The sequence below is a fragment of the Nyctereutes procyonoides genome, unplaced genomic scaffold, assembly GCF_905146905.1.
Source record: "Nyctereutes procyonoides isolate TBG_1078 unplaced genomic scaffold, NYPRO_anot_genome, whole genome shotgun sequence".
NCBI lineage: Eukaryota > Metazoa > Chordata > Mammalia > Carnivora > Canidae > Nyctereutes > Nyctereutes procyonoides.
Genome location: NW_026575024.1, coordinates 1,415,559 through 1,432,240, shown reverse-complemented (window position 1 = coordinate 1,432,240; position 16,682 = coordinate 1,415,559). Strand labels below are relative to the sequence as shown.

General features: G+C 68.8%; 1 protein-coding gene across 1 annotated transcript in view; it reads right to left on the bottom strand.

Moving 5' to 3' along the window:
- The window catches only part of LAMA5 (laminin subunit alpha 5), a 46,462-nt gene extending 30,124 nt beyond the window's left edge, over positions 1 to 16,338 (bottom strand). Inside the window, exons 1-6 of the mRNA XM_055304591.1 lie at positions 15,478 to 16,338; positions 11,268 to 11,420; positions 2,720 to 2,837; positions 1,922 to 2,040; positions 1,651 to 1,821; positions 1,477 to 1,574 (exon numbers count right to left, since the gene is read on the bottom strand). Of these exons, the coding sequence (XP_055160566.1) occupies positions 1,477 to 1,574; positions 1,651 to 1,821; positions 1,922 to 2,040; positions 2,720 to 2,837; positions 11,268 to 11,420; positions 15,478 to 16,338 (1,520 nt within the window). The remainder of the gene's footprint in view (positions 1 to 1,476; positions 1,575 to 1,650; positions 1,822 to 1,921; positions 2,041 to 2,719; positions 2,838 to 11,267; positions 11,421 to 15,477) is intronic.
- Between the last annotated feature and the right edge of the window lie 344 nt (positions 16,339 to 16,682).

The following is a 16,682-nucleotide window of genomic DNA, read 5'->3' as shown; positions in this document are numbered from 1 at the left end:
TCCCCGGGGCTGGGGGAGGGGACGGGACGCGTGCCGGCGGGCAGGGCAGGGCCGGGCGGGGGCCCTGGGTGGTCAGCCTGCAGCCCCGGGTCCCCGAGCTGGAGCGGATCCCTCCTCGCCCCGGCTCCCTGGGCCAGCTCCAAGGGCCGGCTCACGCAGCAGCACAAGCCCAGCCAGACGCCCCCGGGTGTCCAGGGCGCCTCCCCAGTGCCCAGGGGCCAGGGGCCAGGGGCCAGGAACTGCTTCCCCTTGCAGTGGGGCAGACGCCAGTTGGAGGGCCCGGATCCTGCCTGCCGTCCTGGAGAGCGGCTGCGGCCGGCTCGGGGTTGGGGGCCAGCGGGCCGCGGCTGAGGACCAAGGCTGCAGCCGCCTACCGCTGGGACCCCCCGCCCGCCGCACGCCTCCACAAGCACCCCGGGCCAGCACCCAGCTATGGCGCTGGGCGTGCCCTGAGCCGGGCCCCGAAGCCAGCCCGTGGAGACCCAGGCCCCAGAGCACACGGCTCGAGCCCCGTCCCCCCACAGGGTCTGCGGGGCCTTGGGAGTCCATGCTGCTGCCCCGCAAGTGGTGCCTCGAAGGCCCCTGGGGCAGAGGAGGCAGGGGCGGCGGCCCTGGGAGCAGGCCCGTCTTCACCCCAGCTCAGCCTGTGCCACTGGGCCGCCGCCGTGTCTGGCTCCGCTGTCCGCGTAGTCAGGGCACAAGAAATACCCCGAGCGGGGCCAGGCTGCGGGACCCTACAGTGAGTGGCAGAGGCCCCTGCGAGTGACCATCCCCAGCCAGGCCTCAGACGAGGGGCGGCTAAAGCAGTGGGGCCACGGGCGGCCAGGCCCTCCAACACGACGGTCAGCAGGACTCAACCCTGGAGCTTGGGAGCAAGTAGTAGAAACCGTAAAATAAGAACGTTTAAGGCGTCTAAAACCTCAAAAACGTGATGCTCTAAAATATAGGGAGGTGTGGCCAAGGAACCAATGGGAACTTGAATAAACGAAGATAAAATCACTGGAATTAAAGGCAGCAGTCGGGCTACGCTGAGCTGGAGGGTCTGTGACCGGAGTGCCGGTCCCGAGGCAGCTCAGGAGATGGGGAGGGGGACGCAGGAGCAGCTCGGGGGGCACAGGAAACCGCAGGAAGGTCCTGTCCACGGAACGGGATTCCGGAAGAAAAGAGGTACAAGGGGGAGCCAACAGGCAGAGCTGATGGCCCGGAAAGGGCCTGAGTTCACGACACACACTCTCAGAGTCAAAGTCCTGAGCAACAAAAGATGCGTCCGCTCCCCGACGCCGCAGAGTAAACGTGCGGAGCACCAAGGGAAGCTCCTAGAACCCTCCAGAAGGGGTAGGCAAGCCAGTTAGGTCCTCGACTCCCCCGCCCAGGGTCCTGGCTTCGCCAGGACAGGAGAGGCAGCCGGCTGGGGGCCAGCCCAGGGCGGCCCAGAGCTGGGAAGGGGATGAGGACAGGCAGGGGGCGGGGCCTCACCGGAAGGGGTCTGCGGGGTCCTGGGCGTCGCACACGTCCGCGTGGCCGTGGCACACACAGCGGCCGCCGATGCTGATGTCCTTGATGCTGTAATAGTACTGCACCCGCGGCCGGTGAGCGCCGCGTCCCCCCCAGCCCAGCCCGCCTCCCCGCGCCCACTGGCCGGTGGCTCACCCGCCGGGTGACGGTGGGGTCCCGTAGCGCCTTGCCCATGAGGTGGCCCAGCAGCGTGTTGGTGCGCAGGAAGCGCAGGCGGATGTTGGTGGCTTTGGTGAAGTCTCGTAGCAGCGGCGAGTAGGAGAAGTTCATGGCCCCTGGGCGCCCGTTCACCAGGGACACCACGATCTGCGCGGGCCAGAGGGTCGGGCCGGAGGGTCAGGCCAGGGAGCAGCCAGCGCCGCACTAGCACACCCGCCCCCCGCCCCTGTGCCGCTCTGGGGCCCACCTCGCCGTTCTCCAGGGGCACGATCCGGGAGTACTCGGTGGAGCAGATGACGTGGTCGTCCCGCGTGATGCGCTCCAGCGTCTGTGGCCCGAACCGCTCCAAGCAGTCCCTCTTGGAGGCTGCAGGAACCGGGCGGGGGGTGAGGGTGCAGGGCCCCGGGAAGGCTCTTGAACATCGCTGCACCCCCATGGGCTGCCCGCTGACCCCACAGGGTTTTGTTGAAAATAGAGTGAGGCCCCTGGTCGAGGGAGGAGCCGCCCCAGGAGGGCATGGCGGGGTACAGGCAGGAGCCCCAGAGCCCGGCAGGTCTGAACGTGGCCACCCCACACGGACGGACCCTCCAGGCTTTGCCACACCCGCCCTCTCTGCGAGAACGAGCGCCCCCACCCCCCGATGGCCCTCTTCATCCCCGACCTTGGGGGACCGTTTCTGACTCCCCTTTAGAGGGCTGCCCCCCCCCGCCCTTGCCCATGCAGTTTTCGGGGATGTGGGACCCAGGCTCCCCATCACCGTGATGGGTCACGGAGGCCCCGCCGCCCACCCGGCTCCCTCTGCTGCTGCAGGAGCAGCCGGACCACGAAGCCGGCCTGGAGGGAGCCACGGGGTGGCCCCGGAGCCTCCTGCGCCACCAGCCCCTGGGCCCAGCCGTGCCCCACATCACGACAGGCACCTGTCTCTGGGAACGCATGCGGGAGGCGGGCGTGCAGGGGGACCGGCCCGGCCGGCGGGGACCCTGAGAGCCTGGTGACGGCCGCCCACCCCAGGGACGCCCCTGGCCAGCCCCTGCCGCAGACTCACAGGCGAAGAACTGCCACGGCTGGTAGGTGCGGCCGAAGTCCGTGGACCGCTCCAGCACCCAGAGGTCCGGCCGAGGCGAGTTGGCGAACTTGATGAGCACATAGGCCACGTGGAAGACCTGCGGGGCGGAGAGGTGTCGGCCGCGCTGGGCAGAGGGGCCGCCTGCCCCGTGGCTGGGCTCTCCTCTCCCTCTCGGCCACCCGTGGGCTTGGCCTCCGGGGGCCCGGCCGGCTCAGGGAGCAGCCCCCGCTCACTCAGACCCGTGGCTGCTGAGGCCCGCACTGGGGACCCCACCCTCCCGGGCCTGGGGGTGCCTCCCTCCACCCCCGCCCCAGAGGTGCAGGGGTCCCTCAGGCCGGCAGGCCTGGGATGGAAGGGGCAGCTGGGGGCAGCCTGTCTGGTGTCCACTGCAGGTGCCCCACTGCCCCCGAAGCTCTGGTGGCCGGTCTGGGCAGCGGCCAAACGCTGGCCCCAGCTCCCACGGGAGCCTGGCCTCCGCACACAGCCGGCAGCTCCCAGGACGGGGTCCCCGCCCCAGCCGCACCCCGGTCACCCCCGTCATCGTCCTCGGGGCTGACTCAGGACCTGCCCCCTCTCCTCCTGACCGGCCCCCGGCCACCGAGGCCCCCTGGGGTAGACACCCTGGGGAATGAGCCCCCTCAGAGCTGGGCCGGGGGGAGCCTGCCAGCCCAGGAGCTGGAGACTGGAGCGACACAGGCGGAGGGCACGTCGGGGCAGCCCCGGGCAGGGGAGGGCGAAGCTGCGTCCTGTCCCTGGCCCCAGGGGGTGCTCATGGCTGCCTCTCACCTCCTCCTGACCAGAGGTCAGCATCCCCGATGCCCCTCTGACTTGTGCCCCGGGGGCTTGGTGAGGTCCCTCCTCTGTCGACCGCCCCCCGGCCCTGCAACCTAGCAGGCCTTAGCCTCGGCCCCCCAGCCCCATCGGGCAGTCTCCTCACGGAAGCTCCGACTGTAGCCCATCCACGCTGCATGTGCGGAGGAGTAATTAAGGGGCCCTTCCAAGAGGCGGCTGCCCCCCAGAGGCTGGAGCACCCTCCCAGGCACCAGAACTGGGCTCTCGCTGCCAAAGGTACCCCTCATCCAGCTCCCTGGGGATGTGGCACATGGCCAGGGGTTCTCCCATCAGCGCCCAGAGCCCCCAGCCCCGGGCCTCAGATCCCAGGAGGGGCCCCAGGTCACTGGGAACAGTCCACCGCCCGGATGACGAGGCCGGCCGGCTGGGAGGCCCACCCTCACACGGCCAGCCGTGCGTGTCTGCTGTGCCCTGCACGCACACTTCCGGGGGGGGGCATCCCAGCACCCGCCCCAGCCTCAGCCTCCAGACACGATGACCTCAGGGGAGGGACAGTGGTTTCCAGGCCCTGCAGCCCTGAGGGCCTGCGAGTGCTGCCCCCGCCCCCAGCCCTCTGCCCCGAAGGCAAGAGAACAAAGCAGGCAGGCCACTGTCCAGGCTGGGCCCGTTTGGGCTCCAAGGAAACCAGACAGGGAAGACAGTGGGGTTCAGGACACCCCCGGTCTGCACTGGGAGGGCTCTCAGGAGGAGTGGGAGGTCCCAGACACGGGCACACACAACGGGCTGATGTGCCACCTCGGGGCCTGGGAGGGGCGCCCACACCCCCGCCCCACTCCCAGGGGCACCCCCAGGTGGGCAGTGCAGTGTGCACCAGCCTCAAGGGTGACATCAGGCTCCAAGCCCCCCACTGCACCCTCTGTGGGACCCCACCGGCCCCAGGTACAGGTCCTCTCTGGCACCTGCTGCCCCAGACCAGCTGGGCCGGTCCCAGAGCATTGGGGCCTCTTCAGGGCTGCCTGAGGCCCACAGTCAACCCCCAGCCCCCCTCAACCTGAGGCCTCTGTGGTCATCCCAGGAGAGAAGGCAAGAATGGGGTGCGGGGGAGGGAAGGTCCCGGGCCCCTGACACGCCCGTTCTGAGTCCTGCCCTTCCCAGGCCTGGCGTCTGCAGAGACAGGCCCAATTCAAGCCAAGAGCCGCCTCTGGGGGGGCACAAGCTCATTCACCCACAGCCAGGCTCTGAGTTCATCATCCATGTAGCCCTGCCCATCGGGGGAGGGGCTTCAGGGCCTGGGGGTACGGACCCTACACCCAGCCTGGCACCCTGGCTACCCCTCAGGCACTACCGGGAGCCCCGGGGACCGCAAGGGGCCCATATGCCAGGACGGGTGTTTAGGGGCTCACAGCAGGGCAGGGCCTGGGCGTGTGCGAGACGCCCACAGGCTGCTCTGGGGGGGGGGCGCAGCGGTTAGGCCCCCACCAAAGTCCCGGGGAAATGAAAGGTTCCCGCCGAGTCCCAGGGGACCCGCCCCCGCCTTTCCCCGAGCGAGGCCACCGGGCTGCCCCTCCGCTGGCCAGCGCTGTCCCTCCCCCGGGTCGGCGGCTGGTCGCATTTTTCCCAGCTGAGAGCACTTGCACAAATATTGATTTGAACGCACTGATAGGGCGGCACCAGGGCGGCAGGGGAACGTCCGCCCCCGTGCACAGCACCCTGGGACGCTTGGAGGGAAGGCCCTGCGTCCACCTGTCTGCCACCCAGGCACCGGTCTGTCACACAGGGGCCCGACACGGCCACCCCCACGCACCCGGCGGTCCCCTCCTGTCCCATGGTCCCGGCTGCCAGGACCGCACGGCCGCCCTGGACGTGACCTGGGGCGCGGAGCGGTCCCCGGCCTCCTGGACTCGGCCCTCCCCCACCGGCCCGCCTGCTCAGCTCCGCTGCCAACTGGGGCTGACCTTTCCCGCTGCTACAAAGTTCTGTGTAGCAGGAAAAAAATGTCTTTTAAAGCAAAAGCCAAACAAAAGCCTCTCGAGTTATTTTTAAAAATCTGGCTATTTTGGGGGCCGGCACGTCTCCAGCACAGCAGCCGGACCTGCCTCTCGGCCACCGCACCCCCGGCCCCCACACCCAGCCTCGCCATGGAAGGTCAGGCCTCCCCGGGAGGGGGACAGGCCCCGGAGACCGCTGCCTGATGGGGGCTGGGGCCAGGGCAGGAGGCCCAGAGGGCGGGGGGCTGGTTCCCAGGCATCAGGGGGGCTGTGTGGTCCTGGGCTGTCACTTCCCCTCCTGGGACAGAGGCAGAAGGAAGACAAACAGCAGAGGTGTGTGGCTCAGGGACAGTACCTCTCAAGGTGGTGTGATGGCTCCAAGGGCCCCCAGCAGGCGGACACCACCTACCCCGGGGGGGTGGGCAGCCACCCGGCAGGGGTGCTGCAGAGGCCCCGAAGCCACCCCGCACCTCTGCTGTGGAGCTGGCAGCGGGGAGGGGCAGTGTGCAGGGCCAGGGCCGGGTTCTAGACGAGGGGAGAGCCCATGAAGAAGACTGGTGCCACGGGCCCTGCCGGGGGTCTCTGACGCCCCCAAGGATGGGAAGGGGGTGGGGGGGCAGCTGGTCAGCAACCTCGTGGCCTCAGGCGCCCATATCACCAAGGGCGGGGCCGTGGCCGGCACAGCCACCCTGGCCCACCTCGGGGCTGGGGAGACCCAGGTCGGCCCTCGTGCCCCCGTCCCAGGGGAGGAGGGAGCCTGCCCCCTCCGCCGGGCTGGGCGGTATGAATCACCGGGCAGTCTGTGACTCAGTCCTGGCCCCACAGGAAGCAGGGCCCGTGCCGATTCCCGGGCCGGGCCAGGGTCCCAGGCTGCGGCTGGGCGGAGGCAGGAAGCCCCTCCTAGACCAGGCGTCCGGGCTTCCCCTTGGAGTGAGCCCCGGGGGCACCCAGACCTCCTGGGTTCCCCCCCAGACTGTGGGACCACCCTCAAGGCCCCTGCCCCAGGTCTGCCCACCTCCCAGCACAGAAACCCGGGCAGTGACGAAAACAAATCGTCCGGCGGGACTGGGGCAGGCGCGTGTCCTCCAGCCCCCCCCCCCCCCCCCCCCCCCCCCCCCCCCGCTGCCTAAACAAGCACAGCCGGCCGCACGCCGCGACGGGATCCGCACGACGGGATCGGGGCCCTGAGCACAGGCTCCTCGTGGACCGGCGCCAGGAGGGGCAGGGGGTGGGAAGCCACCGCGGGCAGGAAGGCACAACTGGGACACGCGGAGGATGCTCGGTGGCTTCAGGGCTCGCTCTGGTCGAGGTGCCCGGCGCACAGGTGTGCACAGCAGGGTGGAGAGGTGGCGGGGACCAGGGGGGCCTCCGACAGGTGTGTAGGAACTCACTGGGAAGAGTGGAAGACAAGTGTCCTGCACGGCTTAGCACCTCGCCAGCGCTGGGCCGGGGGCCATTCAGGGACACCCCCCCCCCCCCCGCCCTCTAAGGGCTGTCTCGGGCCTCCAGCATTGAAGGTTTCAGGCCCGGCCCCAGCCCCGGGCTCCCTGCCCTGTCCCCTCCTCCCTGCAGCCTGGCCCAGGTCAGACCAGATGGTCAATCCTAGGCCACAGGAAGTAGAGTTTATCCCAGGGGGAGCCCCCAAACCTAAACAATTTAGTCTCAGCGAGTGATCCTGCTGGAGACCAACGCGTGGGGTTTGAAACCCAGAAAACAGGAGGCTCTGGGGGCCACTAGGGCCTGGCGGGGACACAGGAGGTGGCAGGGAGGTGTGCGTGCCCAGGGTGAGGAGAGACGCTGGGACGGCCGCGTGCAAGCGTCGCACGGATGAGCCACGCAGGGCAGGGGACAAACGGCCCCCAGGCCTGGGCACGGGTGGCTCCTCTGGCCCCTTGTCTTCTGAGCAAAGGGTCTTGCTCATTTTCATGAGAGGTGGGCCTGACCTGGGGACGTCTACCCCAGGGATGCCACCAGGACCCCCAGCGTCCTCCCCCAGGGAGCCCAGCTCAAGGGCCCACGTCCGGTCCAGCCCCCGCACCTGTCCTGGCTCCAGGGGCTGCGTAACCAGAGCCTGGCCAGCCTGGGCCAGACTTCCTGCCACTTCCCTTGAACAACCCCGCTGACGCTGCCAGGGTGGTGGCCACATGGCCGCGTGCCCAGCTGGACCAGGACGCCAGGCCAGTGGCCGCAGCCTCCTAAGCCGGCAGGCCCGCAGGCACACCGGGACCCGGAGGCCTGCCCAGGGAGCCCCGAGCCGGCCGGCGTCCGAGGGCGAGCCGCCTAGACCCGGGGCGGGCAGGGCAGGGCTGCACGGGGATCCTAAGAGCCCGGCAGCCAGTGCACTCTGGGGCCCTGGCCAAGGCATGTCGCCCACACACAGGGGCTCTCGTCCCCGTGTACACAGGAGGCACAGCTCACACGTCCGGGCCGTGGCCAAGCCCAACCCCGGGGTCTTGGTCCTCCACACTGGCTCAGTTTCCCCAAGTGCCGGGGGGGGGGCTCACCCACTGCCCACGGTCGGCAGCTGTGCCCAAGCTTTGCTCCCCGGCACCCCCATCTGGTGTCCTGTCTCCCTGCTGCCCCCCAAGCAGGGCACAGACTCCTGAGCCTGGCACTTCTAGTCCTCAACCACCCCGGCCTACCCCCTGATGCCGGGGCCCAGTCCCCCTCCGCCCTGCTCCCCCTGCCATACCTGGCCTCTCAGGGCTGAGACTTAGGGCCGCCCTGCCCTATCGCAGGGGAAGAACAGCTGGGGGGGTCAGCACTCCCCACCTGAAGCCAGATGTGGGCAGTGTGCCTACGGTGGGCAGGTAAGGGAGGGGACCGCCGGGGAGAGTCCCTCCTCCATGGCCAGGCCCCAGGGGACGTCTGCCAAGGGACAGAGCCCCCACCCCACAGCAAGCCCCAGCTAGCTCTGCCCAGCTCCTTAAGACCCCTGGGCAGGGGACAGCCCCGGTGGCTCAGCGGTTTAGCTCCGCCGGCAGCCCAGGGTGTGATCCTGGAGGCCCGGGATTGAGTCCCATGTCAGGCTCCTTGCATAGAGCCTGCTTCTCCCTCTGCCTGTGTCTCTGCCTCTCTCTCTCTATCATAAATAAATAAATAAATAAATAAATAAATAAATAAATAAATAAATAAATAAATAAATAAATAAATAAATAAATCTTTAAAAAAAAAAAAGAGCCCTGGGCGGGGGAGGAGGGGGCTGGGACCCCATGGCGGAGCCACTGGTGGGGGCAGCTCTCATGAGCCAGGATCTACCCTGGGCGGTTAGAGACGACACCCCCCTTGCCCCGGGTACAGGGAAGGGGAGGCTCAGGCTGGCAGGAGGACCCAGGAGGACCCCCGGCAGGTCCCTGGGACTACATGTGGGGCCCCCTCCTGCACCCCGGAGGAGACCCACTTCTGGGGTTGGCACCCAGCAGTGTCCGACCAACAGCCTGGTTCTCTCAGGTCTGAGGGTTCCCGGCCAAGGTCTACAGACAAGCAGGGCAGGGAGCCAAGGCCCGGGGCTCCCCATTGCCCGTCCCAGCCAGGACTTTACTCCCAGAGCCTCAGTTTCTCCATCTGCAAAATGGGAAGGAAGGCAGTTCCACCGTCCCCCGCCTGCCGTGAGACAGAAAAGACCACAGGGGACAAGAGGTGACTCAGGGCAAGAGGGAGCAGGCTCCTTGGGGCCCCCACACCCCAGGCAGATGGACACCTCGAGACCAAGCCCCACCCTCCCGGTGCCCACTCATCAGGCACGAGCTGAGAGCTGTCACGCAGCCCACCTGCCCCCTTTCTGTTCTCCTGGGGGCAGGAAGGCCCCCTGATGCCCAGTGCCAGCTGCCTCCTCCCCCTTCCCGGGGAATCCGCTCCAGATCCCAGAACAAAGGCTGCTGGCTGCCCGCCACAGGGGGTGTGCCCAGACCCACTGCCCGCTCAGCCTCGCTTCCTGACCGCAGCCCAGCCCCACCCCAGCACCATGCCTCAGACAACTGCCTGGCCCCAAAGTAGGAAAACCCCATAAGCGGCCAGGATCTCAGGCTCTGGCCCTTGGGCCGTGCTGGCCTGGCCAGGCCCCCCTGGCTCAGCCTGTCACCCTGTCTGCACCAGGGAGTGGGCTCACGGGTCCTGCCCTGGGGTCATCCTCAGGACACCACCAGACAAGGGGGTCCTGAGGGCTCAGACCCTGGTCACTACAAGGGCCACATTCTAGGCCCCCAAACACATCCCCTGGTGCTCCAGCCCCAGTGGTCTCTACTGTCCAGAACCTTCCCTGGTCCTCTTCCTACCCTACGTGGGGCTTCTCTACTCCCCAACAGGGCACCAATGGACCCGGTTTCCATCCCCAACCCCAGCAAGCAGGTGCACCCCGAAGGGACCCGTCGCTCCTCGGTGGCTCAGCTCAGAGGCTACGAGCTCCCTTTCCACGAGGGTGGGGAGCATGTGGAAAATCCTCTGGGAGCCTGTCTCGGCAGGAAACTTGCCCAGGAAGATTTCTGTCACCCATAGAGCTCGAAACTGGGTCCATCTGCCCTGCCCGACCCCACAGCACATCGGTGGGCAGGGGCCCTCGTCCCCCAGCCCCATCCAAGCGGCCCCTGGAGAGGAGGCAGGGAGGGATGGGGGTGGAAAGAGACTCCGGTGGGCAGAGAAAAGGAAGGAGGGGTGGGGGAGGGAGAGGTGTGTGGGTAAGTCGCTCTCCCTCCAACACAGCTGGAAAGGACCCGTCTCCCCTCCAGTCCTTTCACAGTTGGGGTTGCCTCCATCCCAGTGAACCACCCGGTGGGCGTCTGCCCGTTGGTGAACCTCGGTCCTGCTGTCGCCCTGATGGCATTAGGAGAGGTGGGGACGTTGCTGGAAGGACGGGCCCCGTGGGCAGATTTGGGGACCCCCTGCCCCTCCAGCCTGGGGCCACAGGCCTGGTGGGGGAGAAGGTGGGCGGTGAGAGGCGCGGGCTCAGATCCCAGCAGGTGGCCTGGGCCTGGGATTAGCTGTTGTGCCCTAGGAAGAGGCAGCCAAAGTGCAGGGGGAAGGAGCTGGGCAGGGGGCGGGGGGCTCCCTGCCCGTGGGTCCCCAGCTGGTGGCGGTAGCGGGCCAGTGAGGGGGCTTCACGGCACCGGTCCTGACTCAAACTCAGTGAGGCACCGCAGGCCACCTGAACGGGAGGGTCCTGCAGGCCTGGTGGTGGCCACTCCCCGGCTCGGCCTCCTCGACCTGCCCCCACCGCAGCCTGGTGGCAGCGTGACTGCTGGCCCGTCCCTGGAGGGGCCCGGAGGCCACTGGGAGCAGGACGTAGCCTGAGGGAGTCCGAAGTCGGCCACATCCAACACGCCGGCTCCTCTGTCACTGAGAACCGCCTGCCCCCTCCCCCTGCCCCGGGCGTCAAGGGCCAAGGGGCACACAGAGCCCAGGCCTCCCCAGGCGCACCTAACCCCAAGGTGCCCCCCCAGCGCAGGTATTCCAGGAATGTCCACTTCCAAGGCCGCCTCGTTCCTGGGGCCCCTCCCACGGCCGCCAGGCAGCGCCAGGCTCTGCGCGAAGGAATTCCTCCAAGTAAACACGGGCCTCCCGCCGCGGAGCCCGCCCCTCTCCCTGCCCTTCTCCCTAACCCTCTCCCTAACCCGCCCACCACCCCTCTCCCTGACCCCCTCCCTAACCCACCGGCCGCCCCTCTCCCTAACCCCGACCCGGTGCGCCGCTCCACCCTCCTCTCCCCTGCACGCAGCAGGGGGAGCTCCGGGCCGCAGGGGCGAGGACCCTACCTGGCCCAGGTCCAGCGTGACGTTGACCTCGTTGTACTCCAGTCCCCGGGACAGTGGCGGGCTCTGCCACCAGCGCTCCGTGCCGTCGATGGCATTGCTCACGGGGTGCGCCCTGTTGCTGTTCGCGGCTGTGCAGATGTCGCAGTACTGGCCCTGGGGAGGGTCGGATGGTCCAGGGTCACCTTCCCACCACCACGCGGGCCTCCACCGCCTCCCCTCGCCCACCGCTCCCCCGTTTGCTCGGCAAGCACACATCGAGGGCCCACTACATTCTGGACTCAGGGGATACGGCTCGGTTCGTGGGAAAGACGGCCACAGGCCCACAGGCCTCGTGGGGGAAACGGGGAGCAGGGAAGGAGAGGAGCACCCTCTTTTGGTGGGAAAATCCCTGCAGGCCTCTTGGAGGAGGTGGCATCTGAGACCTACACTGCAAGTGGAGGGTGTGCTCCAGGCGGATGGGTTACCCCTGCAGGCCCAGGGCCGGGAAGAAGGTAGGAGCACACCCCACACAGGCCAGTGGCACCGCGAGGGACAGGGCCGCTCCAGGGGGACTTCACACTCCGGCACGGAAGGCCCGGGGAGGGGCGCAGGTGGCTAGGACGGCAGGCCCCCTCCCCCACAACCCTGGTGGCAGGCTCCCGCCCAGAGCCTGGATTAGGGCCTCCAGAGAGGAATTAAGCCGTTCCGGCAGCCTGTGGGGAGAGGCCCCCGGAGTGGAGGCTGCCCAGGCGAGGCCTGGACCTCCTGGTTCTGGCGCTTCCGAGCCCTGGGACCAGGCCAAGTCACGGCTCGATGAGCCTCAGTGTCCCCATCCGAAGAGTGGGGGTAACGCTGGCACCTGCCTTGGCCACAGCAAGATGAACGGATCCCACACGGGGCCTGGCAGCTGCTTCTTTCACGGACCAGCCACCTGCTGGAGGCCTGTCCCTGGCAGGGAGGAGCAGGTGCTGGGAGCCCGGGGGCGTGGGGGGCAGCGGGGGCGGGGGGGGGCAGAGCTGGGCCCTGGCCGCCCGCCGAGCAGAGGCCCAACCCCCACCCCGGAGGAAACCAGACCTGCCATCCCTCTGCACACAAAGGCAGCCCTCTGGGACTTGGCATTGATGGAGGCCCCAGAGGCCGCGTCTGGGAAATGTGGCTGCCCCACCCCTCCCGACTTCCCAGGGGGCCAGACCCCGTCCTAGGAGTTGGAGGTGGGAGCGTGGGAGATCCCTTGCTCCCCCACTCCCAGGCCTGGTGGCCACGGACACCCCACAACTGCACGAAGGCGGGTCTGCCCAGTGAGACCACATGTGCCGGCCCCGGGCACCCAGCCGCCCACCCAGCAGGCTCCCAGGACCCCTTGTGTTAGGTGCTCTGGGTCGCCCTGTCTCAGACCTTGTTCCTGCCAGCGGGCTTTGGGCTCTCGTCTGCTGTCCTGTCTCAGCTCAGATGTCACCTCCTGCGCGGGGGCCCAGCGCTCTAGACCACCCAGGCAGCTAACCCCCACACATCACCCTCCTTTCTTTATCCTATCACAGACCTGAAATTCTCCAGTTCTTAGTGATTCTCAATTTACTGCCCCCTCAGGGGCCTAGAGCTCGGGGGGGGGGGCTGCCCCCCCTTTACCTTGTCCCCCCCCCCATGAAGCTGCCACACCTGGGGAGTGGAGCGGGAAAAGACCATACTCCGTGCAGGCTCCACTGCCTAGCTCAAACGTGACCCCCAGACCGGAAGCCGGGCTCTGGCTCCCAGGATAAACAGAGGAGGAGCCCAAGGGATTGCGGGAAGCACCACAAACATGGGTGTGAGCCATCAGGGGCCTGGGGGGCCGAGGGTGGTAGCAGACCTTACAGGACTTACAGGACGTGGACCTTCCAGAAAACGCCGCCTGTGGTCAGACCCCTGACCCCCCAAGCAAGCCCAGGCGGAAGCTGGGTGCACGGGCCCAGGAAACTTTCTGCTCGGGCCCACCCAGAGACTCAAGGAGAAGTGACTCTAGTCCCCATGAAAGGTGACAGTGGGCATCTCTTGGTGACATGGGCCTCCCGGCCGGCTGTCACCCTGGCCTAGATCACAGTGGACAGTGCTGGGGAAACCAGGCTCCCTCCACCCTCCGCCACAGAGGGTCCTGCCAGGAACAGAGTAAGGAAATAGGGAGCAACGGTAAGGACGTCCCCTCCCCGTGAGTCACCAGGCCGGCAGCTGAGCCCCCGACTTCCCCTGTGGGGCACAGGGCCAGCCCGGAATTCCTGCAGTGCCCACCTGAGGCCATGGCGCTGCAATGCCCCCGGGGCCCTCTGTCTGCTCCAGGGCCCACAGGACCACTTCGCCCAAACAGCAGGCCCCACATGGGACGCCCCGCTAGCCTCTGCCCCCCTCTTTCGGGGGCCCGGGGAGCTGCCAGCCCCTCTGCTCAGGCCCCACATCCTCTGAGGCCCCAGGCCCGTGCTAGCCCAAGACTGAGCTCCTGGGACACAGAGGACGTGGGCGTCACCTCCCCGGCCCCTCCTGCCCCAGCCCCTCGGCTCCAGCTGGGGCCTGGCGGCAGCGCCTTAAAGGCCAAGACAGTGAGCAGGCCCTCTGCCCCCCGGGGCCACGCGGCTGTCCAGCTAGTGTCCAGCAGCTAGTGCCCATCCTTGCACACCTGGCGGCCTCCGGATGAGGGCCACAGTGGAAGCTTCCGGCTCTCCCCTCTCCTGCCTAACCCTGAGCTCACTCAGGAGCACCCTCCCCCGTGCTCCCTCCCCTGTGACCCCATGTTTGTCAGCCTCAGTCACTGGGTCAGTCGCTGGGTCAGTCGCTGCATAGCCCGTGGCTTCCCGGGCTCCTCAGCCCAAGCTCACGGCCTCAGGTGATGCGGGCTCTGCACTGTGCCCATTTTGCAGGTGAGGAGCCACACCCGTAGGGCGACGCACAGGAAAGGGGCTCTGGCCCCGGGGCCCCAGGCTGCTCCTCTAAACACAGTAAGGAAGCCCGCAGGGGTCCAGGCGGCGAGCTCAGAGAGGGCTCAGAGAGCCGGGAAGACGGGCATCGAGGGCCCGGCCGGCCCCCCCGTGCGGCAGCTCTGGACACCCCCACCCACACAAGCTCCTTCCCACCACCCAGACCCTCTGATGGCAGCTGGGTCAGGCTGTCACCACTTGCCCCAGCTGGCTCCTGGCCTGGCTGTGGGGGTTGCAGCAGGTGTCCCCAGTGCAGCTTTCTGAGCCTCAGTTTCCCTATCTGAAATGTGGGCTTGAACGTCCAGCTGCGCTGGGCTCAGACGGAGCACACAGGTGAGCCCACGGGCGGCATGGCTCTGTGGCGCCAGCTTCCCGCTCGGCTCAGCTCCTCCCCACGTGGCGGGGGCCAGGGCAGCGGGCGGGCAGGGGTCCAGCTGAGGCTCCTCCAGGATCACCCACCCTGGCTAATCTGCCTCTAAGTGCCCTCCTCCCCTCCCCCTGCCTCTTCAACAGGATGGTGGTGACTCAGGTTACAATCGCCTTGGGGCCCCCATTCTTCCTAAGGTTCGGCAGGGGTGGGGCGAGGGGCCTAGTATGGGTGTGAAGGAGCCCCTGGTGCCGACCCTGCCCCCCTCCAAGGGTAACCTAGGAGGCCTCACCGGCCAAAGGGCCTCACGGGATCCCACACTCAACCGAAGTCCAGAGGGTCTTCACAGCCCTGCTGTTGGTCAGGTGTCCCTGCCAGGTGATGCCACCTAACCCACTCACACCTGCAGACTCATGGCCGGGTGGGCCCGCCTCCGGGAGGGTCTGCAGGGGTTGCAACCCCGTCTCCCCAGGGAGCGTGAGGCCCACAGAACCCACCCCCCCCCCTGCACCTGTGGGGCAGAGCTGCTGCCTGGGTTTGCATCTGCTCCCATCCCCGTTAAAAACACCCCTGCTGGCCGCCACCGCGCACACCTGGAGGGTGCGTCACCCCAGACGCGGGGGAGCCGCTTCACCCTCTGCTGGGGCGGGAGAGCCCGCAGGTCTGGCCCCAGACTCGAGGAACGCCCGCGCCCCGCGCCCTCCGCCCCGCAGGCAGGTCCCGGCCCGTCCCGGGCAAGGCGGAGCGGGCGCCCCCTCCCCCCGCCGGGGTCCTTCGCCGGGGGGCGCGCGCCTCCCTCGCGGAGCCGCCAGGCCCAGCCGGGCCCCCTCGGCGTCCCGAAGCCGGGCCGGGCCGGGCCGCACCTGGGCGCCCCGGCCAGGCCCCCGCCCCGCGTCCTCGCCCGCGCCCGGGCCGCGCTCACCTGGATGGTCTGGTTGGGGTCCCCGCCGGCCACCGGGCCGCCCACCAGCTTGCAGTAGAGGTCCTCGGTGGGGCGCGGGGCGCCGCGCGCCGAGGCCTCCTCCCCGCAGGTGGCCGACGCGGAGATGCGGGCGCCCTCGGCCAGGTTGAAGTAGGGCGGGTGCAGGCTGAGGTCGCCGCCCGCCGCCGCCCGCGCCCGCGCCGCGCCCAGCAGCGCCAGGCCCGCCAGCAGCAGCGCGCCCCCGGCCCGTGCGCCCCCCCCGCGCCCCCCGCGCCCCCCGCGCCCCGCCGCGCGCCCGGCCTCGCCATCTTCGCTCCGGGACCTCGGCGCCGCGGGAGCCCGGCGGAGTGCGGCGGCCGCTCGGCTCGCCCCGCCCGCGGACGCCAGGCCCCGCCCCGGCCCGCCCGGGCGCCCGAGCCCCGCGCCCGGGGAGGGGCGGCCGCCGGCCTTAACCCTTCGGACCCCGGCGCGCCGGCCCGGGAAGGGGCACCTGCTGGCCCGGGGCCAGGCTGTGGGGTCGCGCCCTCCCCGCGCCCCGGTACCCCGGCGGCCCTTCCCAGCCCGCGCCTCCGCTCTTTGTTTCCCTAACTTCGGGCACCTCCCGGCGGCCCGGGGGCGGGCGCTGCGGCGGGAAGTCAGGCCGCACCACGGCCCGGCCGGCTCAGCCCAGGGCGCCTGCCCCGCGGGAGCCGGACCGCTCCGGGGCCCTCCGCCGACCCTGTGCAGCCCCCGCGGTCCCGGGGCTCGCTCTCCCCCTGTGCAGGTGACGGTGCGCTCCCGCCAGCCTTGAGTGGCCTTGGGTGGGGGCCCGAGGGAGTCGGAACTACAGCCCGATAGAAAGGCCCGGCTTGGGGACCCCATGCGTCCCTGGCTCCAATTCCTTTTTTTTTTTTTTAACTTATTTTATTTATTTATTTATGATAGACATAGAGAGAGAGAGAGGCAGAGACACAGGCAGAGGGAGAAGCAGGCTCCATGCAGGGAGCCCGACGCGGACCGAATCCCAGGACTCCACCATCGCGCCCTGGGCCAAAGGCAGGCGTGAAACCGCTGCGCCACCCAGGGATCCCCTCTGGCTCCAATTCCACCCTGCCAGCTCCCCCCTGCACAGACTCGGCTTTTGATTATTCTCAAATAGGGAAACGGATCCCAGGGCCTCGGACACAGGTGCCCACTGCGGGCTCCTGGGGCCAAGGGAGGATGCT